General features: G+C 35.9%; 2 protein-coding genes across 12 annotated transcripts in view; both read right to left on the reverse strand.

Annotated features, from left to right (window-relative positions):
• The window catches only part of TXNDC11 (thioredoxin domain containing 11), a 66,689-nt gene extending 54,689 nt beyond the window's left edge, over positions 1–12,000 (reverse strand). The window contains exons 1-4 of one of the 4 annotated variants that reach the window (XM_056806151.1): positions 11,982–12,000; positions 7,386–7,602; positions 5,720–5,817; positions 138–267 (exon numbers count right to left, since the gene is read on the reverse strand). In XM_056806151.1, the coding sequence (XP_056662129.1) occupies positions 138–200 (63 nt within the window). In that variant the 5' untranslated portion in view covers positions 201–267; positions 5,720–5,817; positions 7,386–7,602; positions 11,982–12,000. Of the gene's footprint in view, positions 1–137; positions 268–5,719; positions 5,818–7,385; positions 7,603–10,755; positions 10,853–11,088; positions 11,479–11,981 lie in introns of those variants that run through there. The other 3 variants (XM_001375880.5, XM_007498629.3, XM_056806150.1) reach the window with 3 other exon arrangements.
• A 5,231-nt stretch (positions 12,001–17,231) lies between these two features.
• The window catches only part of ZC3H7A (zinc finger CCCH-type containing 7A), a 68,820-nt gene continuing 60,057 nt past the window's right edge, over positions 17,232–25,994 (reverse strand). For all 8 annotated transcript variants that reach the window (XM_016423997.2, XM_007498631.3, XM_056806153.1 and 5 more), the window contains 4 exons: positions 24,987–25,095; positions 23,046–23,179; positions 22,100–22,263; positions 17,232–18,604 (listed from right to left, as the gene is read on the reverse strand). In XM_016423997.2, coding sequence (XP_016279483.1) covers positions 18,415–18,604; positions 22,100–22,263; positions 23,046–23,179; positions 24,987–25,095 — 597 coding nt within the window. In that variant the 3' untranslated portion in view covers positions 17,232–18,414. The remainder of the gene's footprint in view (positions 18,605–22,099; positions 22,264–23,045; positions 23,180–24,986; positions 25,096–25,994) is intronic.

Below are 25,994 nucleotides of genomic sequence, written 5' to 3' on the forward strand. Positions count from 1 at the left end.
TTAGCTATTCTGAACATAATTCTGTTTATTAATTGGGGCAAATCAGGAGCTATGAATAAACATTCTTATTTTGTAACAAATAAGATAAAGCTAAAAACCTGAAATTAGAAAGTAAAAAGTCAATATGAAATAGATACCTCATAATTTGAGAGAAAATCTAGTAATTCTGACCGAGAGGGGATGTAGAGAAGTGGCATCATCACCTGGCGAACAAACTTCTCAATGTAAACAGCACGCAAGGGGCCTTTGTACTCAATTGGTCCAAAACTAGTGCCAAGAAGGAAAAAAAATGCATTAAGCTTACGAAGCACAAATAGAATCAACAACATAAAATAAGTTCTTAGTCCTTTCTTTAAGGTGCAGGCATAGAGAGGCAACCTGCATTATCCCATGAAATGATGGGGTAGTGTAGAGGCTATATGTAATACGAATATGAGGAGATACTGATTGTTTAACTGAGATTGCTAGAACTTTATTATAAAATGGGCTAATGGTGATTGAATTTCAATTAAAAAATATTTATCCTATACTCTAAACATGGTTAAATAATTACAAAAATATTTCATCTTTAAAGAAATATAACACTGACCAATAACCAAGTAATTGCTCCAAGGAAGAAGGATTTTATAATAGCCTCTCAGGAATTTTATTTTAAAAATTTTCCTATTACTATACTACGCAAAATCAAAACATAGACAATACAGGTAACTTCACACAACCTAGAAATAATAACAATTCACATTAGTGTATCATTTGAAGGGTTTGTCTAACACTTTTCACATATTATATTATTTGATCCTCACAATCACCTCAGGAGATAGGTATTAATATTATCCCTATCACAGAGCCAAGCAAACAGGCTCAGAGAAGTTAAGTGATTTCCCAAGGTCACCTAACAAGGTAGATGTCTAAGGTGGGATTTAAACGTTGGCATTCCTGATACCAAATCCAACATTTTATCCTCCATGCCAAGTTTCTTTTTTAAGGAATTTTAGCTATTGTGCAACACAGCACATACTAGCAAAATTTTTGATCTACATACTTTTAAAAGTATATATAGTTCAATAAAAGAGACACAAATTTTCCTTTTCAACACACTTTGAACTGAAGAATAAAGTTAGCAAATAAAAGAATAGTAGCTATATCTACAATCACATTAATAGAATAGCCAACAGTTTTACTGAAACAAAGTCAAATTAATGCTGGCAATTCAATCATGGAACTAATGACCTTCACTTTTTTTCATTATTATGTTTTAGCATTATGAAGGGGCTCAATACATGTGTACGAAAACTACCAACTACTCAAAAATTTACTTTCCTAGCAGTTGGGCTTTTCACACAGGTATCATAAATCTTATACAATCATCTAATATCAGCAATTCCATAGCTCTTCCACTGACTAAACACAAATTGGGAGGGAAAAGTTACTACATTATAAGAGCAATACAAACTGATGATGTGACATAACTGGTGTATACACTGTAATATTACAAAATTACACAATTTGTATTATCAGAAAACAAAGTAATTTATTGTAACAAGACAAATTCTAACTATTCAGTGAATGTACAGATTGTTATCTAGCACTACACAAAATACCATATTAAATATATTCTGTACATTAAGAAAATTTTTAAATGAAAATGCCATTCCAAATGTATCACAAGACTTCAAATATCCATTTTAACTCTGTTTACAAATATGAAGAGCTGTTAACTGCTTTCATATAAGTTAGATAAGTTTATGACTCAGTCTTCCAAACAGCAATTTGAAAAAAGTAAAATATTAAAATGAAGAGCACACTGTAACAACACCAAGTTGCCATCTAATTTAGAAACATCTTTTCAAGTCAAAAGAGTTTAATTTTTTTTTTTGGTCCAACAATATATAAGAACAATCTGGGTGTCTCATTGTGAAATTCAGAGAACTCCCAAAATACAAAATATACACAGTATGTTCTACCAAATTTACTACATCATGGGATCAAGTGTCTCCAATGGAAAATTCCTTTATAGTGAATAATTTGAAAAACAAGTCCTTGCTTCAGACCAACCTAAATCTCTGTGTCTAGTACCATCGAGTCCACAACAACCCTAGGAGGTCATTAGTAGGGGTATTATGATCCCTGTTTAACAAATTTAAAAATGGAGTAAGTGGCATTTATGGAGCACCTTTAAAGTTTGTAATATGCTTTTCTGCTATAATAAACCCAAAAATTTCTCTACTCTATATTAATGAAGTACCTGATGCTAAAAAATTCACTTTAAATATAACTACTTGGAAGCTAAATTTCCAATGCTATCAGCTAACACTGCCCTGGAAAATCTAGTTTCAAATAAACAAGTCTGGGATCTTGAATTGCAGGTTACTTATAAGAGTACTATAGAGACAGTCAATGAACATTGATTTATTTAAGTATTTACTATGTGCCAAGCACTGTGCTAAAAGCACAGAATTGGGAAGGCAGGTAAAAGACTGTTTCTGTCCTCAAGAGGCTCATAGTCTAATAATGAAGGACTACATGCAAGAAAGGGGTACAAGTTTAAAGCCAGATTTTGAATTTTCCAAGACTTTCTTTTTTTTTAAACATGCTACCTTTACAAGAAATTAGATGATTTTATATACTAATAATATGAAAGTAGTTTTGTAATTATATTGACTTGGATCATTCAATTGTTGGAAATGCTATAGAGAAATTCATGTTTCAGACAAGGGCCCATTCCAACTTAAAAGACTATGAAACTATTATAAAAGGTAGTGAGTACCAACATACTATTAACTCAAAACTAAACTATTCTGATCCAGTATTGTAGAGCCAGGGCTGAACCCCAAATCAAAAAACAATCTGGGGGTCAGCTGGGTAGCTCAGTGGATTAAGAGCCAGGCCTAGAGACGGGAGGTCCTAGGTTCAAATCTGGACTCAAGACACTTTCCAGCTGTGTGACCCTGGGCAAGTCACTTGACCCTCATTGCTGAGCCCTTACCACTCTTCTGCCTTGGAGCCAGTATACAGTATTGACACCAAGATGGAAGGTAAGGGTTAAAAAAAAAAAGCAATCTGGGATTCCAATCCCATGTCTATTACTATTGCAATTACTACTATGTGACTATGTACAAGTTATTTAACCCCCTTAGAGCCTTAGTTTCCTTATCTGCAAGTGGAATTAGTAATAGAGGGATAGGAAAGATATTAAAATTTATATAATACCTATTAAGCACACCAGGGACTATGATAAGTGATTTACAAATATTAATTTCTACTGATTCTATACCTACTAATACCTATAAGTACCTACCTGCAAGGTTTTTGTGAGGTTCAAATGAGAAACTACAAGAAAAGTACTTTGCAAACTTTAAAACTGCTATGTAAATGTCAATTGTTGCTAATACAAAACTAAGTTTACCAACAATGACTAAACAAATTAAACCATTAATCTTTTTTTAAATGTATTTATTTAATTGATTTAATTAGAATATTTTTCCATGGTTACATGATTCATGTTTTTTCCCTCCTCTCCTTCCTCCCCCATCCCGGAGCCAACAAGCAATTCTACTGGGTTTTACATGTATCATTGTTAAACCATTAATCTTGCTAATTAGAGAAAATCTTATATATATATCACATGAAAGATTGCAAAGTTTCTACAACTCAGCCTCCATTTTTAATGCTAAACCTTGGTTAAGTAATAATTGCAACAGTGGAAACATCAAACTTTGGATTTTATCTTTAAAATCTGATACATTTTAATGGATCTTCATCCAGGTTACTCCCAATACTGTCCATTTTCTTTTCACTCTAGTTTGATGATTTCACCAACTCTCATGCATTCAATTATCATTTTTATGCAGGTTGTTCCCAGACCTAGCTATCCAACCCTTCTCTCGACCATAAACTAGAGAGATTCATACCACCAACTATTTTTAAAATATCCTGAAGTGGAGATCCGATAGGTATTTAACATTCAACATGTCCAAAAGAGAACTCATCTTTCCCTTAAAGTTCTTCCTTCTTCCAATCTTCCTCACAGAAGTTTAGGCACCACCATCATTCCAGTCACTCATGCTTTCCATCTCAGTGTCAACCTCAATTAATCTCTTACACTCAATTCACCTATCCAATCTGTTGCCTAGACTTGGTATATTTACATTCACTTCCTATATGCCCCCTTCTCTCCACTGACATTGCCATCACTCTTGATCAGGCCTTCATTAACTCCTAAAATACAATAGTCTTCTTCCTTTTTTTAAAATTCTTACCTTCCATCTTAGAATCAATACTGTGTATTGGCTCCAAGGCAGAAGAGTGGTAAGGGCTAGACAATGGGGGTCAAGTGACTTGCTCAGGGTCACATAGCTTATAAAGTGTCTGAGGTCAAATTTGAACCTGGCACCTCCCTTCTCTGGGCCTCATTCTCAATCCACTGAGCTACCCAGCTGCCCCCCCCCCCCCCGCCCCTCCCCAACTCCATCCCCCCCACTGCTAGTGCCTTCCCTCTGAGATTTTCTTCTATCTCATATGTTCTTAACATAATGCCTGATACATTACTAATATATACTAATGCCTGGCACATTATTTAGCACTAAATGTTTAGCCAATACTTGTTGGCTAACTGATACCTCTTCCCTAAGAAAGGACTCTTTACTTGCATATTAATCTGAAAGTTTAAACAACAGGACTCAAAATATCGGACCAAAAAATAAAGTTGGCCAATGGTCTCTAAATAAAATTGTAGTCAAACCATATTACAAATTGAATTGTATGACTTAATATCTAAAGAGAAATGAGGAAAGAGGTTATGAAACCACCTATCACTTATTAATATTGTTCAGAAAACAAAAATGTCCCATAGAACATTCCCTTTATAAAAAAGAGTTATAGAGGCAACTAGGTAGCCCAATGGATAGCGAGCCAAGACTAGAGTCCAAAGGACCTGGGTTCAAATATAACCTTAGCCACTTCCTAGCAATGTGACCCTGGCCCCAACTGCCTCACTCTTACCGGCCTTTGGCCTTAGAATGGAGTATCGATTCTAAGACAGAAGGTAAGGGTTTTTTAAAAAAATGTTATGTTTGAACCTTAATTATACAAATATGAAAACTACAAAACCAATACTCAGGTTTTCATGTTTTTGGAAGACTCTATTTAAAGGAGATAGCAAATTATCACTTATGGAAAAAAATAACAACAAAAATAAAAAGATGTGCCAGTTCAAAATTGCTGAAAGTATAACAAAATACTTTCACAAAAGCACTCCCATGTAGAAGGGTTAGAATTGTCATAAAGATATCTTGTCTAATATTATTGGATTTTTTAAATAATATCACAAACAATGTTACAAGGACTGTTCGTTCCAAAGAAACAGTATTATAAATGAGATCACAAATATAATGACACGTATGGAAGGTAATGTCAGGGAGGATCAAGCATTGTCTTAGATTGTCTCTGACCATCAGATCTGTATCTTAGACAAGTGACCAAATGACATTACAAGAGGATTTCATAATATTATAGAAAGTTTGGGTTATTATTAAACAACCGTAGGTACATATTATGTAAAAGAAATTGCATAATATACTGATGTTATTGTAAAAGATTTTCAGGGCAACATTATGCAGGGCATATGCACATATATCATATTGTCTCAAAACATTATCAAAACTGACCTCTAAAAATGTTAGAAAACTAATTCCAAATGAATTTTATGTGAAAATCTTACCTCCGATGATACAGATATATTACAGGAAAGTAAAAGAAATGTTTCTGTTTTCTGCACTTCCCTTGGTTCCACCAACAGTTAATTGCCACAAACAGCACCTATAGAACAACCACAGTTTTCAAGTAACTATGAATTTTCAAGTAACATCTGAAAAAAAAGTCTTTAAAGATGAAAATTTTAAAATGAAAATATTCTGCCACTCAATAGGCAGGGAATAAAAAATTTCCATGACCATTAAACTAGTGGAAAATGAAACATACATGTCCTAACTGAGCACTTGAAGAACATTCATTTTTAGAGACTGGTAGCTTAGGAGAAGAATAACTATTGTTTTTAATTAGCCAATTCTGGTCAGATTTTTGAAATGTATTGATACTGAAATAAGATAAACAGGAAAACATCTCATACCAAGATGACACATTAGAGTGTAAATAAATTGAGCATTTGAGATTAGAAAAAAGTTCTACTAGGAACACACTATAAAAAGGGAATTTTTTTGCCCATTTAAAAAAAAAATTTGTCTCATTGCATTATCAGGCTCATTTTTTGGCCCAAAAGTCAGTCTAAAAACTAGAGACACAAGTATAATAAAAAATAAAGATAGTTCCTGATTTCAAGGAGCTTACATTCTAACAGGGGAAGGCAGCACATGAAAGGGAATGGATAAGAGAGGGAAGATATCCAGGTGGGAGTACAATAACTAAGTCCAGAGAATGAAGGATGGTTCATTTCCCTTCCCAAAAATGGAGGTTCTAGAAGAACTCTCCCATCAGTGTGAAGATGGCCAACTCCAACAGTTTGGCACAACCTAGCTCCAACCTACCTTTCCTTCACTAGTGCCAAAATCATCCACCCAAATAGACATTGTTGCTCCACCCCAAAGGATGTTCCAATGCCTGTGTCTCCAGGCCTTTGTATTGACTATCCACCTACCTTCCGCTTCCACACCCCCAACCCCCATTTTTGGAACATACTTCAGTTCTGCCACTTTACTTTCTACCACCTTCTACAAGAAGCCTTCTCTCTCCCCAAACACACACACACACACACACACACACACACAGTATTTAATTAATGCCTATTGACTGATTTTTGACTTTACAAAAATCAAATCTATCCTTAAAAGAAAATAAATTGTTACTCCCGAGTACCCCAAAAAATGTTCCCAAGACTTTGAAGATATCTATGAAAAAGTTCTAACAATATTTTTATAGCACCATTATAATGCAGTCACCTGAGGGGGCTTTGAAAGCGCAATATATGTTGGAGGCACGTATGGACCTTATTTATGAATACTCAATTTACTAACAACTTATATGTACAAAAGGACAAAAGCTGTAGTATTAAATCAAAGCTTTCTTCCTTTTGGAAAATGTCTTTTCCCTCCTCCAATTTCTAACACTTGAGGAAGGCCTAATCTAAAGAACTACAGAAAATCTTTAATTTACTCATCCAAGGTGGTATATAGCTAGCTCCCTTTCCAGATTCCAACCAAACTATCCAATGGTGTCTCTGTTCTCCAAAGCTACTACCAAATTAACAATTGACACTTAATTTTTTTTTTCATTAAGTAAAGGCAAAATTATCTCTAAGGTCTCTTGATAGTTAAAATCTAAAAATTCCATTATTCTATAAGTTACTTTCCCAAAGTATCATCTGGCATTACCTGGTCTGCAAGCCTGTTTGCTACTTGTTCAATTTCTCCCTTTGCAGCAATAGATTGTCCACACCATGGAGCATAGAAAAACAACAAGACCACTTCTGAATCTCGACGAATATATTCTGCATAGTCCAACTGTCCTTGGAAGAGGTCAAGGACAGGAGATCTTGAAGAGAAGAAATTTACTGGTGGTTTTGCTGGTATTATCACATCTTTTGCACGACTAAAAAAAACCCCACAAACAAAAAAAAAATAATTAGAACATTTCCCCCTTCAATAAACTTAGCTTAAAAAAGTCTAAATAAATCAAATCTTTAAAAAGATGTTCTAAATTAGGACAAGTAAATAGGATCATGAAGGGACACTGACACTAACCAAAGGCAAGCTTCATCACAAATCTTCTAAAGTCAGCAGCATGGAGTGTTAATATTATCATTAAATGATTCTTTGGAATTAGGTAATTCATTTAACATTCCACGCCTTTCTCCCTCCATAAATGCTAGTAGGTCTTTAGTTTTTAATGGTTAACCCATATAACCCATACCCATAAGTATGATTAATACTAATCAAAAGCAAGTTTGACAATGAAGACAGCTAAAGGAAACATTATCTCAGAAAATGTAAAAAGGTCAATTAACGTCAAAATACCAGTTCTATGAACCATAGTATTATATATACAATGAAAGAACATTCGCCTTTGTAAACAGAATACCTATAAAACCCGAGGAAGTTCAGGATATAGAACACATTCATACTGAGCACAAGATGAAAATTGGTAGCAACATTACATTGTAATATACAACATTTTGGACACAAGATATTATATTTTAAGATTGAAAATTAGTGCTTTCAATCAACAAGAACCCTCCCTCCCCAATTACACAGAACTCAGACTTAAGTTTTCCAACTTTTAGCATAGTGTCTAGTAGTAATATGTACTTAATAAATATCTGCCAATTGATTGATTCTTAATTCCAAAATATTAAAATTTTTAGTAGTCAAAATAAGTGTTATAAAGTCTTTATATATTTTACTCCTAGAAACATCTTGTTCAAACCTTCCAATAATGCTATTTTTATTTTATAATTATGACAAACTTGATGATGTAGCTTATTAGTCCATCCTGAAGACAATGAGGTTCGATTAAAGGCAGACTGACTGAGAAATGAGAATAACTGCCAGAAATTGAGAAGATATTAAAAAAACTATTAAGAAAAGGGATATATGAACACTCAAAAGAACACAGCATGACTGGGGCCCACTAATATTCCCCATCAGAGTAACTGTTGTTACCCTATATTATCCAGACATGGCTGATTGCATTCAGTAAACTAACTGTTTAAGGAGGCAGGGAAGTATATCAATGTATTTATAAAGTATTTCCATCAGTACTTTTAGGATCTGTCATTTCCTCCAGTGTCAGTAATCCCTTCAAGAAGGAAAGTCTCAAATGCTCCACAACTAAGCAGATCATCTTCAAGAATAGCTAGATGGCTCTGTATATAGAGAGCCAAGCCTGGAGACAGAGAATCCTGGGTTCAAATATGGCACCAGAAAATTCCTAGCTGTGTGACCCCCAGGGCAAGTTACTTAACCCCAATCACCTAGCTTAGCTCTTACTGCTCTTCTGCCTTAGAACTAATACTAAGTTTGAATTTTAAGACAAAAAGTATATATATATATATATATATATATATATATATATATATATATATATTTCCCCCCCTCAAATTTGCTTTGGGAGAAAATTCACCACATTGAAACTAATCTCGTGATGTAACTTTTTGAACATAGTTAGTTGGATCTTGAAACACAGGGATAGATATAGTCCTTCACTGGTTCCATACTCAAACCTTGGTAGAGCTTGCCAGAGTTGTGCTCTGCTGACATGGCCTTAGAACCCAGTGTTACTCCCATACCATGATGAGGCTTTGGAGGAGGATTTTAGCAGAGGATTCCTATCAAAACTGATTAAATAATTTTTTAAATTGGTGTTTAAATAAGATGTTCAGTTCCCTATGTAATTTATGTGTACAGGACATCATACTCCCAGATTATGCTGGTAAAGGTGTTATTGAATTGATTTTCAAAAGAAAAAATAATTAGATAATTGTTTATTCAAATTGCTGATTAGGTATCAAGGCATTTTTCAAAATTCTGATTTGCATGTTCTGACATAATTCTTCAGATCTATGTATAGCACCTTTGCCCTCTCTATTTCAAAGTGCTTTCTCAGAATGGTAGATTAAGACCTAGACGGCATCTCAGATACCACCTAGTCCTACTTCCTCATTTTAGAGATGAAACTGAGACCTGGAGAGGTCAAGTGAGTTGCCCAAAGTTATATAGAAATCAGTCCTCACCCTCAGAACTTGAACCTGATGTTCTCCAAGTCCAAAGCCAGTGAGTTCTTTTCCAGTGTAGCACACAATTTATTTCAAAAAACATATTTAAGCTAAAAAGAGGCAAGCATTTCTAAACCTCATTTTTATCAACAGTAAGCAAAGAATAGTTAACTTGGTTTCCTTCAAAATTCAGCTCAAATCCCATTTTCTACCGGAGCCCTCCTTGGTGTCTTCTCTCCTATCCATACTATAACTTTCTCCCCTGAAATTACCTTCCATATTATCTCTTATGTACTGGTTATTTGCATTTTTTCCCAACTAACATCCTTGAACACAAGCACTGTTTTTGCTTTTCTTTGAACAAGTGCTAAAGGCAGTGCTTGACATATATAGTACAGAAGGCATGACAAAGGAGAGACGAATGGACATAGGAATAGTTGATATTACACACACACAGACACACACACACACACACACACCACTAGAGAAGCATCCCCATCCACTTCAAATGTACAAGACCAAGCCTAACAGTCTCACCATTACATGAAACCTAGGACACAAAGTACAGGACTTCTACACTTCCTCAAACCTGAGAACTCTTACTTCTCTCATCCAAGTCTTAACTTACCATATGGAAAGAAAAGTTCGGGAAGTAAGGGAAATCTTAGGGAAATTAAGATAGGAATCTTAATTGGTATCTTGGAGATAAGAAGGGGAAGAGGAAATGGGGGGATCCTGTCGCGTTCCAGACTTAAGATGACACGCGTGATGAGCAATAGGAGGACAACAGAAAGGGGCATCAAAGTGATAGTTAGAAATGGGTAACAGACCTGAGGACAACAGAAAGGCGGAGAGGGGCAAGAGGGAGAGAGAAAGAGGTTGAAAATGGAAAGAGAAGAGAGAAATGTAACAGAAGGGGGAAACCAGGGAAAGGCAACAGGGAAACAGAGGTGGGGGAAACCAAAGGAGGGAGGTAACAGAGAAAGGAGGTGACGGGCAGTAGAAGGTGAGAGGAGAGCTGGGCAACTGACCCATTTTAGACTGAAGCAGGGTCAGGTAGGAGATCAACGGACGGAAAGACCCTCGGGTCCACCCCTTCCCTCATGCTGCTGGAGATCCGGTTGACAGCCGGGTTACTGGCCCTCCCCCACTTCCCTAGCCCGACCCGACCTGCCCATTGGTCACTGTCATTCACGACCCAACCTAGCATTCCAGCCACATGCTCCCAGGTGAAGGGACACAAGAGGAAGCAGCGTCTCTTTGGGGCGGCTCCAAGGCCGCCTCCGTATCCAGCTCTTCCTCCCCGGCTCAGCTGTCTAGGGGGCCGGCCGGGGTTTCCTCCTTCCCTTAGCCCCAGGCCTTACCTGCACGTGAACTTGAGGGCCAGGAGCAGCGCACAGCCCACCGCCACGACCCCACACAGCAACTCGGGCCTCCGCCGGGCCATCAGGGAGGCGCCGCGCAGACGCTGGCACAGAAGGCCCGCGGGGCCGGTAGGGGCCGGGCTGGAGGAGCCGCCGCCGCTGCCACCGGAGCCCTCGGAGCCCTCGCCGCCTTCCCCGCCGTCTTGGTCGCCGCTGCCGCCACCGCGGCCTCCGCATAACGACATTACATTCTCCCTGCCGCCGGCTTTATACAGCTCACGCCGCCGCCGCCGGGGCCGGGCAGGGAGGGCCAAGCCCGGTCTTCCGCTCCCCTATCACGCAGCGGCTAGAGCTCGCTAACCCGGGGCCGCCACGTCAGCCCCGCCATCACGCCCGCCCCGGGCCCCGCCCCCACCGAACCTGCTCCCGGCCCCGCCCCAAAAGAAACCTACTCCAGGGTCCGGTCCCCAACGAGCCGAAACCCAGGGCCCCGCCCCAACAGAATCTAGGCCCGGGCCCCGCCTCTATTGAGCTAGGTTCTGCTCCCACAGAGCCTGCGCTCCGGGATCAGGCTCGGCCCCGCCTCCCACCGAGCCGGCATTCGGCCCCGCCCCCACCAGGCCTGGGCTGGGGGCCCGGTGGCCCAGTGGCGGTGACTTCTGGAAGGGTCGGACCTCTAGTCTCAGAAAGATGTTTTATGGGTCGTAGGTTTTTTAGGGCCTGTGCAGGCAGGCCGCGTCAATTTACAAATAAGTACGCGGAGACCCAGAGACCTACGGTGCCTTGCCCAAAGGCCCCCGGCGAGAGAAGCTACGCGAGGATTCAGGCCGTATTCATTTTTATTGCTGGACAGGTAGTGAGTGCCCTGAATTTGTGGAGTTTAGCGACCATACCTCGGGGTAGCTTCTGTGGACCGATTAGCGTGAGCCCTTCCTTCCTAAGCTCTTTACCCCGTCTGTGCACGAATTCTCCCCCCTAGAGGAAGATTCGCTCCTGCTCTCCGTTTCTTTCGCATGCACCGGAGAAAGAGGGGACCCGCTCCGCTGTCAGAGGCTCGTGGGCAGCTAGAAGCAGAATGTGGGGTGGAGTGGGAGAAAGCGCGGAGAAGGTAGAACTAGAGCTAAAGCTAGAAAACGGGGTCATGTGATTCAAGACTAAAGGGGACTTCGAAAGTCCTTGAGTCCAGTCCCCTTGTTTTACAGATAAAACAGAAACTTTGTTATTTGTTCTAGGGCAACCTTTACAGGGTGCCCCGCCCCCAATAGTGCTTTTTTGGCTTTAAAAGGTATTAAAACTTTTGGGTCTCCCAGTATTCGTGAGATTTTCACAAAAACCCCTAACACCGCACAAAAGAGAAAATACAAACAAAAAATTACGTCGTTTTTAACCAGATGTTACAAATTAGGAACTAGCCGTAAGGCATTATAGCGTTTGGAAAAGAGCCTGTCTGTTTTCTCAGATAGAAGGAATCTACTGCATATTGGCATTACGCTTTACAATTCTACCCTCTACAATTTAAGAGGGGAAAAAAAACGATTTTGTGGGGAGAGGTGTTGAGAGGGTAGTATTTTGTTTTAATGGGAAAAGGAAAATTTTTTAAAATTGGGATTTTTTTTGACGATTAATATATTTTTAAGATTGGGATTTAAAAAAAAATTAATACTGGATGTTTTTTTAAACTGATCAACCCACTCAAATTTCTCCTAAATCCTATTAATAAATTTAGGGACACCATATGGCAGGGTCTTCCTCTAAGGCTCCAAGCAGTGAACAGATAATGTTCTCATTCAACCAATGGATGACCGATAAATTTGCATAGGCCCTTATGTCTCCCTAGAAATTGGCTGGAAAATAAAACACGTTGAATTCAAGTGGAAGCAGTTGACTGCGGGGCGTACAGTAGCAAAGCCCATAGCCAGAAGGGATATCAACCTAAGACCCACATCATTAATGAGCCAATTTCATACGTGGCACCAAACTGGTCACACTTTCCTAGGGAAATGAGGTGCATATAAATGTAGCTATATTTAGGTATCAAGCATATTTGAACATAGCTTTAACAGAGAAATAGTAGAAGCCAGCCTGGCATGATAGGCTTGGAGTTAAAAACACTTGGGAAAAGTGGGTATCATGAAAGGGGAAAACATTAATAGATCCTCACTGACCTTGTCTAGCCAGGTGCCTAACTTCTAAGAACCTTATGGAACTACGTGGCACAGCAGTTACTGATTTGCATTGGTTGGGGTGGGAGTTAGGTTCCACCCTGGAGGTTTTCTACAGCAGAGGTCCGAACACCGCCCCCTCCCCCACCCTCCCAAAAGGATCACTGAAAAGAATCAAAGGATGTCAGAGATCATCTAGCACACTCCACCCACTGTCTCCATTTTACAGGTGAGGATATTTGTTATATAGCTCATAATCCTAGCAGAGCCTAGACATGAATGTAAGTCTTCTCCATTCCCTACCCACCTTGTATAGTGCTTTCCATTATTCTTTGCATTGTTAAATTACAAAAATCAGAAAAATCTGTGTGATCAAATAAGAAATATACATATTTAGAAAAACAAGTGAAAGATTAGCTTACTCCCAAGTGTAAAGTGGTATGTATATTCACTAGATTGAATGGGTAGCAATTGTTGTAACTGTGAACAGGTTACAAAAGGATGACTTTACTATCATGATTCAAATTCCATTAGAAATAACCGAAAACCAGAAAAAGCATAATAAATGTGGTTCAAGGAAATAAAAACAATTTACATTTAAATAGCATTTTAAAATTACTAAGTGTCTTTAATACACATTATCTCATTCTCAATAATTCTAAAGTAGAAGATAAAGATTTACTTCCATTTTGCAAATGAAAAAAATGTATTCCTGGACTTGAGCAAGTCAGTTATGGGGGTAGTAGAGGGGTAGAGCTGGGACTGAACTTTTTACAATAAACTAAACAAAGGGAGCAAAAAGTCCAAGATTCACATTTGGTTGCTGTATCTGCCCATTTCAAAAAATCTCTTAATGTTTATAGGTATTAAACTTTTAAAAGCAATTTTAAACCTTTATTGGAGTAAGGCAAGTAGTATTCTCATATATTCCTAAAAACTTCTTAATGTCTAAAACTGAACTCAAATGTCCCTGTTCTGTCAAAGACACCACTATCCTCCCAGTGTCTTTAGTTCATAATCTCAGCATTAGCCTGTTCTCTCTCTTGGTATAAGTTCCAAGACAGAAGAGCAGCAGCAAGGGCTAGGCAATTGGTGTTGTGACTTGCCAGGTTCACATAGCTAGGACAATGTCTCAGGCCAAATTTGAACCCAAGTCTTCCTCACTCCAGGCCTGGCACTGCACTCTATCCATTGTGCTACCTGGATGCACCTTATCTTATTCTCTTCAATCTCTCACACCCCATGTATCCAACCAGTTTGTCAAATCCTGTCTTTCTCCTCTCATCTCTTACACATCCAAATGAGACCCTTTTTCTCTCTTCTCATGGGTACCACCTTGGTTATGGCCCTCATTACTTCTCACCAGTATTATTACAAAAGCTTCTTAATTGGTCTTCCCTACTTTAGATCTCTCATCAAACCTGCCCATTGCTGTCAAAGTAAATTCTGTTAAATACATATCTGACTCTGTGACTGATTTAGCCAAATTGATCCTCACAACTGCCTTATTGCCTGTCATTACTTTCTCCTAGCTGTCCTATCTGAAATGCACTCCCTTCTTACATACTTGTCTATCTTTTCCTTTAAGATGCAGTTCAGAAACCACCTTTGGCTTTCCTGATTCGAAATGCTAGTGCCTTCATTCTCACTTATATTTAACTGCTTTGTGTGTAATTATAGTAACTTTGTTTATGCTATATACATATGTATGTATCCTGGGTTTTTTGCACCATTAGAATGTGGGAGATGGAATTATTTCATTCTTTTTACTTGAATCCCCAACACATAAGCATAGTGCCTGGAAAATAAGCACTTGAAAGAACTATTATACCTTCCAGCTATCATTAGCTGCCTAGAAGAAAAACAAAAGCATATATCCTATAGCACATATTCTGCTAGGCATGTGTGAAAATGGGGAGAGGCCATCCTACACTGGTAACTGAAAACAGCAGGGGAGATTGGTTAACTTTTTTAAAGCATTATTTTACAGAGCTCTCTACACCATTTGCTTTACTGAGGACTAATTCAAGGTACCCTATGCATGTCTTTGCTAGCAAGGTTAAATGTCAAAGCTATTATGCAAGTGAGCTATTGCTTGTGTCCTCTACTAATACTACTGTATGAGTTTTAGCATTTTTGTTTTTTAAACATTTTCCCCTTAATATTATTTCCCCTCCCAAAGCCACTTCAGCACACAGTGCAACAGAAACTTCTCTTGGTGGAGGTGTAATTGTAACTTGGAATATACTGTTAACTATCCAGTAAAACAAAGCCCCATCTATTTGTAATATTCTGCCAGTGATGCTTTATGACTTGGGACTACCATAGTTCACAAAAAACTAAGGTCACTCAAAAGATAATGGAGAGCACATAGCAAGCAGGAATAAAATTTAACATATTACAAACAATGAACTGCATAAGAGAAGCATATAATCAGAAAAGATTTAAGAATAGTCACTGGAGGACAATGCATAAATTCATGGGTTAGTTGCAGTCTGTCTTGGTGGAGGGAATGCTCAAATTAATGAGATCACAAATATACTGAAAGACATAGTGTCAAATGTTTTAAAATTGAAAAGAACCCATAAAGGACTAGTCCCATTAAACCCCTCATCTTACAGACGAGGAAACCAAGGTCCTGAGAAGTAACTTAGTCAGGATCACACAGGTACTAAGTAAAATAGCTAGAATTTGAAGTGAGGTCCTCTGTTCCGAGGATCTGTGCTGAAACTGAGGTATTACTAAAAATGCACCTATAGTAACTACATTCAACATAAAGGCACAGTCATTAATCCAATATCAAACATTAAGTTGCTATATAATTCTCTCAGGATTTAGCAGAATAATGAGTCAATCATCTTAGAAGGCCCACTAACTTATAATGACAGTCCATTTGCTGAGGTTTTTCTGAAGATACCCAAGTTCATTAATGGCTTAGTTAGCTTTGCTATAGTCCAACATTATGTAGTGGCTTAATCACCGCCTGAAGAGCTACTGGAAGTATTACAACTGAATTGGAAATGAACTTTCCATCCTAAATCATACCACTACTTTAAGTATGCCTTATTTTCTCAGGTCTTTGACTTTTACATTTTTTTCTGCTTAATTACTAAAAATTACTATTTCCTACAGAAACATTTTGAGCCTGACACATGTTGCACAACTCTCCAGGAAGACATGCATGAAAATGAGGACAGAGCTAAAGGCATGATAATAATATACAAATTTAAAGTTTGCAAAGTACTTCATAAATGTTATGCCATTTTATCCTCACAACAACCCTGGGAGATAGGTATTATTATCGCCATTTTCTCAGATGAAACTGAAGCAGATGGGTTGACTTGCCAAGTCAACTAATAAGTGTCTTGAGGTCACATTTGAATTCAGGTTTTCTTGAATCCAGATCCAGTATGGTATCCCATACACAATCTACCTGCTTCAGACTTAGCTAGACTATTCTGTAGTTGAACAGAAAAGTTTTATTTACATGACATATTTTTATAGGGATTTCAAAGCACTTTCTAGACTACCCTCTCTAAAAATAAATGCAAATACCTTATGGAAAAAGTCAAAATGGGGACCTTAGATAAGGATACAATTCTTTGAACTCAATTCCAAACCAAAGTATTTTGCAATCATTACAAAAAGATATTGGCAAAAAATCATTACAAAAAGATATTGGCAAAAAAAAATCTGCCTGTTGTTCAGTCTTTGGAAAAATCAATACTAGAATTGAGTATGTCTTCAAGAACAAGTGCTGTTCTAATGAATAACAGTTTCAACAGAAAGCCCATACTGGTGAAAATTTTCCTCAATACCCTAAATTAAAGTAATGGTAATCTCTGAATATCAAAATGGCTGCTGATAGAAAGATGGGAAAAACTGATTATACTGTTCAAAACATTAACTAAAAACTTGCCCATGACCATAAATGTGAAATACATGCAATAATCATCTACTTTTAAAGGAAGAGAGTAGCAGTTTAGCATTGAGCAGAAGTAGTTTATTACTTTAATTACATTACGGCTTTATTTCAAAATAGCATGGATATGATGATCTCATAAATCGATATGAAAGTTGGTACTGTAAAAAGCTAAAGATATAATATTGGGTTTCACCTCCTCAGAAGACATCATGCACTCCTTTTGGGATAAAACATGGAACAGCTAATATAAGAAATAGAGTTAATATAAGAAATAGCATGTAAGTCAATTACACAGAAGATTCTTATTAATCCAAAAGGAAAGGGTACAGAGAAAGAAAAAGCACACATTCAAAAAGGCAGCTAAATATTTAAGCATTTAGTACATAATTTCCTGACTACAAAAAAAAGGGGGTGAAGAACCTTAATGTTGAATAGGAAAATAAAATGTTTCAACAATATTTCTTTCATTAAAAAGGACTGGCCCACCCTCCCCCAAAAGGCATTTATATAAAGTTTGATTACAGGCAATATTGGTCCATACAATACACAATACCAACAATACAGGTAAAATCTTTCAAAATCATCATTTAAACAGCAAAGACCAAAAAAAAAATTAAAATTTCAGCCAACTGATTCTCCAAAAATTCTTTGTGCACATTTCTTCAAGATTCTTTTCAGTAAGTAATAATGAAACATACAAATAGAGAAAAAAATACCCCATTCAACATATATTAGTGTTAAATGGTTATTTTGCTTAAAATCTTTATTAAGAAAATCCTTTTTAGCAACCTACATACAGATAAGTAGCAAACTTTATTTCTTTTTAAACACTCTTTCCATTAAAACACTTAAAGAATTTCATCCATCATTTTCTTCTTATTCCAGAACATTGCTTATTATTCCTACCTTAAAGGTCTCAGCTTAAGGACCAACTCAAGAGGTTTTCCTTTTCCTCATCCTTTTCCCCCTAACAACCTTCCATCCAAAATTGTGTTCAACAGATGGCAAATCTGGTATACTTTATGGCAGCCTGTCAGTTTACCATCTGGTTTCATGACAGCTCAGCCAGATCTGTTAAACACCCCATTTTCATACCCACCGTAGAAACGTTGTTCAGGAGGAACAATATATATGCCAATACAAGCAGAAAACTTGCAGCTTCTCTGCTACATGCTTTTGAATACTTTGAAATTTTCAAGTTGATGCTTTGATTAGGAAACATACATATCACTTTTAGTATTAGTTTAAATCTTTAAACAAAAAACTATATTTTCCAAAGTCATTATCATTTGGTGCAATCAAGTGGTCTTTTCTTGCTTTGCTAAGCTTCATCTTTAGAACATCTCTTCGTTCTTCCCATTCATGAAGTTCAGCATTTCCATGGGCAAATTTACATGTGTTGCCTTCTGTGCAAGTACCAGCCACATATCTATTAAAAAGAAGTTTATGTTTGAAGTTTAATCAATTCATTGTTCTAATATCAAATGATCACTAAAAAGATTTATAATTAAATTTATTCCTTTATATAAGACCTTTAGTAAAGAGTCTTTAAAAAAAAAAACACTTGCCTTCTGCCTTAGAAGCAATACCATGTATTGGTCCTAAGACAGAAGAGTGGTACAGGCTAAGCAATGGAGGTTAAGGTTAAGGCCACACAGCCAGGAAGGGCCTGAGGCCAGATTTGAACCTAGGACCTCCCTTTTCTAGGTCTGGCTCTCAATCCAGAGATACCCAGCTGCCCCCATAAAGATTCTTAATGCTAAAAAAAAAAACTAATGAATAAGTTGAGAATTACTGTAAGATTAATCTCAAACAAAATACTATACATACATAGACTAAAAGATACTTAAGGGTATGCATTACTAATAAAAAGGAAGTAAAAACTATAGGTAGCAATTAAATATGAAATATTTAATTTAAATGTTCTAAATAAAATATTTAATTTAAATTAAAATTTTGATTTAAATTTAAATATTTCTAATATTAAATTTTCAAATTTTAAATTCTAAAATATTAAAATTTCCATGTATTTCTACACAAGAAGATAACTTTTGAAGCTATATGTCTGTCTCTCTCTTTCTCCTTTCCTTAATTCCTTCATTTTTATTAGTTAAAATCTCCATAAAATCCCCAGCTGAATTGAGTATTTTTCATATTTGGGAATTTACCATGGTGACCTCTTATTTAGATGTTAAGTCAAAACACTAAAAATTATCTTTACCAGCTTGGCCAAAACCTTTACAGTTTTGGCATTTACAGTTTTTAACATTTACAATATATATTAATCCTGGAGAACCTTCCAGATAAACAGAAGAATAAAACATTTTTTTAAAAAAGCTAATTATTTCCTGAAATCTTAGCCAATAATTTTTATTTTATCACATTTAATATATCACTTTTCCCCCTCCACCATCTAGCAATCCATTCTATGCAACAAAGAATTAAAAAGGAAGAGTAAAAAGCAGTTCAAAAATACATCCAATATATTCATCAGGCATGCCAGTATATATGGAGTTACACATCCATAGACCTATACAGCCACCTCAACAAAGAGATGGATGGTCTTTTTTTCTAAATTCTTCTCTCAGTAGGTCATTGCAATGATACCACATTCTTTCTGCTTACACTGCTATAGTCACTGTACATACTGTTATTTGATGGTTCTACTTCACTCTATATTAATAAGTTGATATAAATGGTGCCAGGTTTTCTGAATTCTTAATATTCATAATTTCTTCTCTATCATTAAATACTAGTGATCATTTCAAATTAAATGAAGATGAAAATCTTTTCCACTAACAAAATCAATACCACTAGGATAGGAGAAGCTATTATTCAGGGAGAAAATGTTTGCATTAAATAACTATGATAGGATCTTATCAAAGGTATCCTGGGAACCAATATAATATATAAGATCGAGGGCCATACCCAATGGCTACGAAGTCAAAGGATCTGAACAGCTTTCCAAAAAACTATAAACTATTAAGAACCATGTGAAAGACTATCCTAAATCACTAAGAAGAGAAATAGAAATCAAAACACCTCATTTTACCTCATAACTAGAAAATGAGCAAAAATAAAAGATGGAAATGTTTAATGATAGATGGGCTAGAAAGTTGGGCACACCACTTCTTTTCTGTCTCCAGTTTTATATTCTTGGTGACTTCATCAGGTTCCATGTATTTAATTAGATTTCTTTGAAAATGATAAACAGATCAATATATCTATCCAAATCTTTCCTGACCTCTATCCAGTCCCATACCACCAATTACTTACTTAGATACTTCAGATTGAATTTTCCAAATCCATCTCAAACTCAGTATTTCTTAACAAAACTCATCTTTCCCACCAAAGCCCTCCACTTTTATAGAACTTCCCTATTTCTGTGGAAAGGACCACCACTGTCCCAGTCTCTCATCAGTCACCAAATCTTTTTGTTTCTACCACCACAACATCTCTTATATTCAATCCCTTCTCTTTCATGAACAGCTACTGTCTTCATTCAAGCCCTTATTTCCTTTCACCTGGACTATTACAATGGACTCCTATGGTTTTCCATGTCTCAAGTCTCTCCTCACCCTAATCTACCTCTACATACCTGTCAAAGAGATTTTCTTTAAGTATAGGGTCTATTTTATCTTCCTGCTCAATAAACTCTACTGTTGCCTCTTGAATCAAATATAAACTCAGATGTTTGTCTTTTAAACTTGATCCCAACCTGTTTTCAGCCTCATTATATATTCTTCCTGAAATTTACACTCTGGAAAAAACAAGCCTTTTCTTGTTCCTCACATCCTACACAGTCTCTCAAATTTTCATGCCTTTGAATTGACCAATTCCCATGCCTGAAATGTATTCCTTCTTCACCTCTACATCAGAGAATGCCTAACTTCATTTAAAACTCAGCCCAAATAGCACTGTCCACTACTAGAGCTCTCCCCACTTCCTTCTACCTTGTCTCGAATTGCCTCATTTTTCTTCATTTACTCTGCATATATAGATTTTATTCTACTTATATTTACATATATCTGTTATTCCTTTAACGAATAGAAATTCCTTAAGTTTTAAATGATTGTTTCTCTTTTTTTCATCAGTGTAGCCCTAGTACCTAGCACAGAGGTTAATGCACATTGATTAATACATCTCTTGCATGCTATACTGAGGTACAATAAATTGGCCCAACCATTCTAGAAAGCAATTTTAAATTATGCTTTTAAAAAACAAGTGACACAAATGTCCACACCCTTCTACCAAGAGATCCCATGGTTCAACATACCCTGGAAGAGTTATAGATAGAAATACCAAAATATTCATAAAAGATATTCCCTGATAGCAGAGATATGGAAAAGTAAGTAACAATAAGTGTAACCAGGAAATAACATATACATTAACAATAATATAGGGGGCAGCTGAGTAGCTCAATGAATTGAGAGCCAGGCCTAGAGATTTCCGGTCCTGGGTTCAAATCCGACCCCAGACACTTGTCAGCTGTGTGACCCTGGGCAAGTCACTTAACCCCCATTACCTAGCCCTTACTGCTCTTCTGTCTTGGAACCAATACACAGTATAGACTCCAAGATGGAAGGTAAGGATTTAAAAACAAAAACAAACAATAATATAAATGGAAAGAACAACAAAACTGAATGTTCTATAATTATTTGTAGGCCTGAGGGACTATGGATGTAAAAAAATCACATCAACTCTTAAGACTCAAATGATATGTTGGTCAATTTTGTTGAAGTGTTTCTCTCCACCACCAACCCACCCCACCCCCATTCTTTATTCATTTTTGTTGAAAGGACTGGATAGGGGGAGGGGAAAGGTTATATTTAGAAATGAAAGTGATGTGTAAAAAAAATAAAAATCAATTTTGAAAACTATGAGATGAATAATTTTCAGGTCTGAAATTTAAAAACCAACATACCTATCACAAATACTAAAATATCCTGTTGGGAAACGGTGCTGCCAACAGTACTGGTCATCTTCTGTGTGGAAAACCTTCTCTTTGTGCTTCTCTGAAGAAATGTGACCTTGCCACTGTTTCTCACTATTACAATTTTTCCCACACATCCAGCAATGGAAGTCTACCTATTTAAGTAAAAATATTTTAAGTTATTACCCAACTGAAATTAGACTCAATAATAAAAACTACTTATTTAAATTTTGAAACTTATTGAAGAAATCCATTCAAATAGGCTTATATTTTGATCAAAAGTGAAGTTTTGAAAAAGAAAAAATTAAGGGGAGGGAGGATAGGGCAAAGTCTTTGAAAATCCAGAGTTACTTCCTTGCCACAATGAGAAATCATATAGGACTTTAATAGAAAAGTCACATGATATATACATCATTTACAAATATACTGAGTCCTATAATGGTTTGACCACATTTTTGTAGTTAAGGAAACTATCAGGCTCAAAGAGATTAAATGACTGGCCTAAAATTGTAAAGTGAAGTAATAGCATTAGTACTAGAAGCCAAAGTCTTCTGTTTGCTTATACTTTGCATTCTGCCAATACTAAATTTAGTAGTCTCAAATTAAAAGTAATGCAAACAACTTTAAATTGAAGTTATAATTAAAGTAATATTTTTCCTATATGTTTAGTTTATAATTGTAAAGTTGCGTGGTGTAAGAGATGGAGAGGAAAACTTAAAAGATTTCAGTCTTGTCTCTGACACAGACCAGCTGAGTAAGTGAGCATGGATAAAGCATTTAGCCTTTCAGCATACCCAATTAGCACTCTAAGACTCTGAGTTAAAGATGAATTAATAATTTATATTCTTAAAAGTTTTCATACTAAGTTCTATATATCGATGAAATCATAGATTCCCACACATACCTAAAAAGCTTATAATTATTAACTAGTTCTTACAGTAATTTCAGCATAATCTGTTGGCATGTGAATTTGTTTCCCATTTTCCTTGTTTGACTGGCCAGCTACATCATCAGTTTTTTCAGGTTTTTGACTCTTTAGCCAAATATCATAAAATTGCTCCATATCTTGTACTGAAGAAAAAAATTATATTCAACAGTCACACCACAATGGAAATACATGCAACTTCAAACAAATGGTAACAGAATAAGAATTAATTATAGACTCTACTTTTTAGAAGTGAGTAAATAAAAAGTAGTAAGCTAACACATTTCAAAACCAAATCTGAGACTGTCAGAATCTCAAAAAATTCTTATTTTTAAATTCTTATTACTTTCCAAAATTAGAAAATATCATAGAAAATACTACCACAAGTGACAATTTCAGCTCTATATCATGTTTACTGATATTAAAAACACATATCACCATAATTATGCAAACTTACATAGTTTGGAATCTGATACTTACAAAGATGAGAAATATGATACAATTATGATCAAAATTCTAAACTTGAATACAAGTCCAAGAATCAAACAAATATTCTGTAAAGTGACCAAAAGCTGGAATGCACCTTACAATAACATGATCATGAACAATGAACCTGGACAGTAGCTGAAAGTTGCTTTCTCTGGTAAAAATACATATATTTAGCATTATTGCCAACTGCTATATAATCCAGGAACAATGAGTTGGTAGAATTTCATTGTCATTCTCTCAAGTGGTTTGATAAATAAAACATTGAAATAAGTTTATATGTAATTTTGTTGCTGTTGTTCAACTTTACATGTCACTTGGACATTGTACATGAGGTTTTCTTAGCAAAGATACTGAAGTGTTTTGCCATTTCCTTCTCCAATGTGTCTGTACTTTACAGTTAAGGAACTAAGGCAAACAGAGGTCAAATTATTTGCCCAGGATCACATAGCTATTAAGTGTTTGAGGCTGGATTTTAACTAAGATCTTCTAGGTTTGATATCCTATGCACTACAACATCTAGCTGCTCTCAAGCAACCTAGAAAGTTTTTTTCTTAAAAATAGAAGTATTATAAGAATTCTTAAGTATATAAAGACATGTCTTCTATAAAATCTATTAAAAGTCTATTTCTATTTTTAGTTCCCTTAGTATATACTTTCTTCTAAACATGACAGATTAGAATGCACTTCCTTTTACAAAAAAAAAAAAGAGGATAGGACTTCTGTACTTTTCTGCATTCATACAGAACTAAAATGCAATAACTAGCACACGAAGTGGATATTGTATCCTAAAGGCTGCTGGTCTTTAGTATTTGATAAAAGTTCTAGCCACTTAACTTGAGGACTTTTTCTTAATAGGATAAACCTCATAGTTGCAAGTTTGTGGTTAAATATTGAAATATATCCTGAAGTTTCTCTCAAGCAGTCTTATCCCCAGTGGAAGGGTTACTTTTTGTCATTGAACATCAAGTGTTCAGTAAATAGTTCTTTAACTTATTTGTGAAAACTAAATTGTGACCATTATAGATAAAATGACATCTTTAAAAAATTTACTTTAAGGGCAACTAAGAAGCTGAGTGGATAGTCAGATCTGGAGACAGTTCAAATTTGACCTCAGACAAGTCACTTAAACATAAATGCCTAGCCCTAACCACCTTTCTGCAATGAAACTGATCCATAGTATTAACTCTAAGACAGATGATAAAGGTTGCTTGGTTAGTTTTTAAACTTAGCCTTGGTGTATTAAAAGGATGCTGTGATTTAAGAAACTAATAATTTTCCTAATGCACATAAGATATAACCTTGAAAGAAAACAATGATAGCAGGTAAGAAGGTATATTAGTGGTCTGCTATATGCAAAAGGAAATAAACTACAATATAAAGGGGAGAAAGCATGCTTTTTAAAACCAGAAGAAATGAAACCATAGTTCTGAAGCTATATTTAAGATAAATTTCATTTTTACTCACTTCCATTCTCTTTCATATAAGTCCAAACTTCTTTCTCCTCAGGACTATGAGCAAAGGAACAATTTCCAACATATTGGCATTTCTTACCAGAAGCAATATGATTGCACAGCTATATGAAAGAAAAAAATATCTGTTAAGCCTAAAGCAGGCTTGTAGATGAAACTACCTAATTTCTTACATTTAATCAAAATAGAATGACTATGAAACATTTGAAAAATGAAAGCTTTTAGAAAATTTAAGGTTTTAATTTAAAATAGTATCCTAAAATTACAAATAAGGCTCCAAAAAGAAATATGCCATAAATCATGGGATTTACTCTTACATGCAAATATCTAAACACTCAGATATGTTGTTTTACTTTTCTATATAGCAAATCACTTTACTTTAACAATTAATAGAATTTGGCCTTTTGGGTTTTATAGCTTCAAGTCTCCACCTTATGCCACACCACATTTTCTGCCTTTACTTGAACAATGAGAAAATTTAACCTGTTAGCAAATAAACTGGATATATATCAGGGTAGAGAAAAAAATACTAATATTCTAGCCCCAAAATTACTAAATAATAAGATTTCAGAAAACCCTTACCAACTAACTTACTTAAAATGATAGCAGAGGACCTCCATCTCACTAGATGTACATTATCTGAAGATAATTATTACATTAATTAGGACATTATAGCTTTCCTATAATACCATTTCCTGTTATTTTGTAGAACATAAAGGTGCTATACTGACAGGTACAAATCTAAGACTTGCCTTAGAATCAGGTCTGTCAAGAAACAAGAAAACATTTGACATTATTTAGAAACCTGAATTAAAAATCTATCAAATAATTATACTCATTTTTCTATGCCATACATTCCAATACAACTACTGTTAAGTTTATGCCAATCTATCTTTTTTTCTGCTTGCATAAGATCAGACTCACACTCAACACATTACTTAACCTATGTATATTAAAAATATATTACTTGCTTATATGTATTTTTAAAAATACATTCAGTTTT

This window comes from Monodelphis domestica, chromosome 7 (genome assembly GCF_027887165.1).
Source record: "Monodelphis domestica isolate mMonDom1 chromosome 7, mMonDom1.pri, whole genome shotgun sequence".
Taxonomy (NCBI): Eukaryota; Metazoa; Chordata; class Mammalia; order Didelphimorphia; family Didelphidae; genus Monodelphis; species Monodelphis domestica.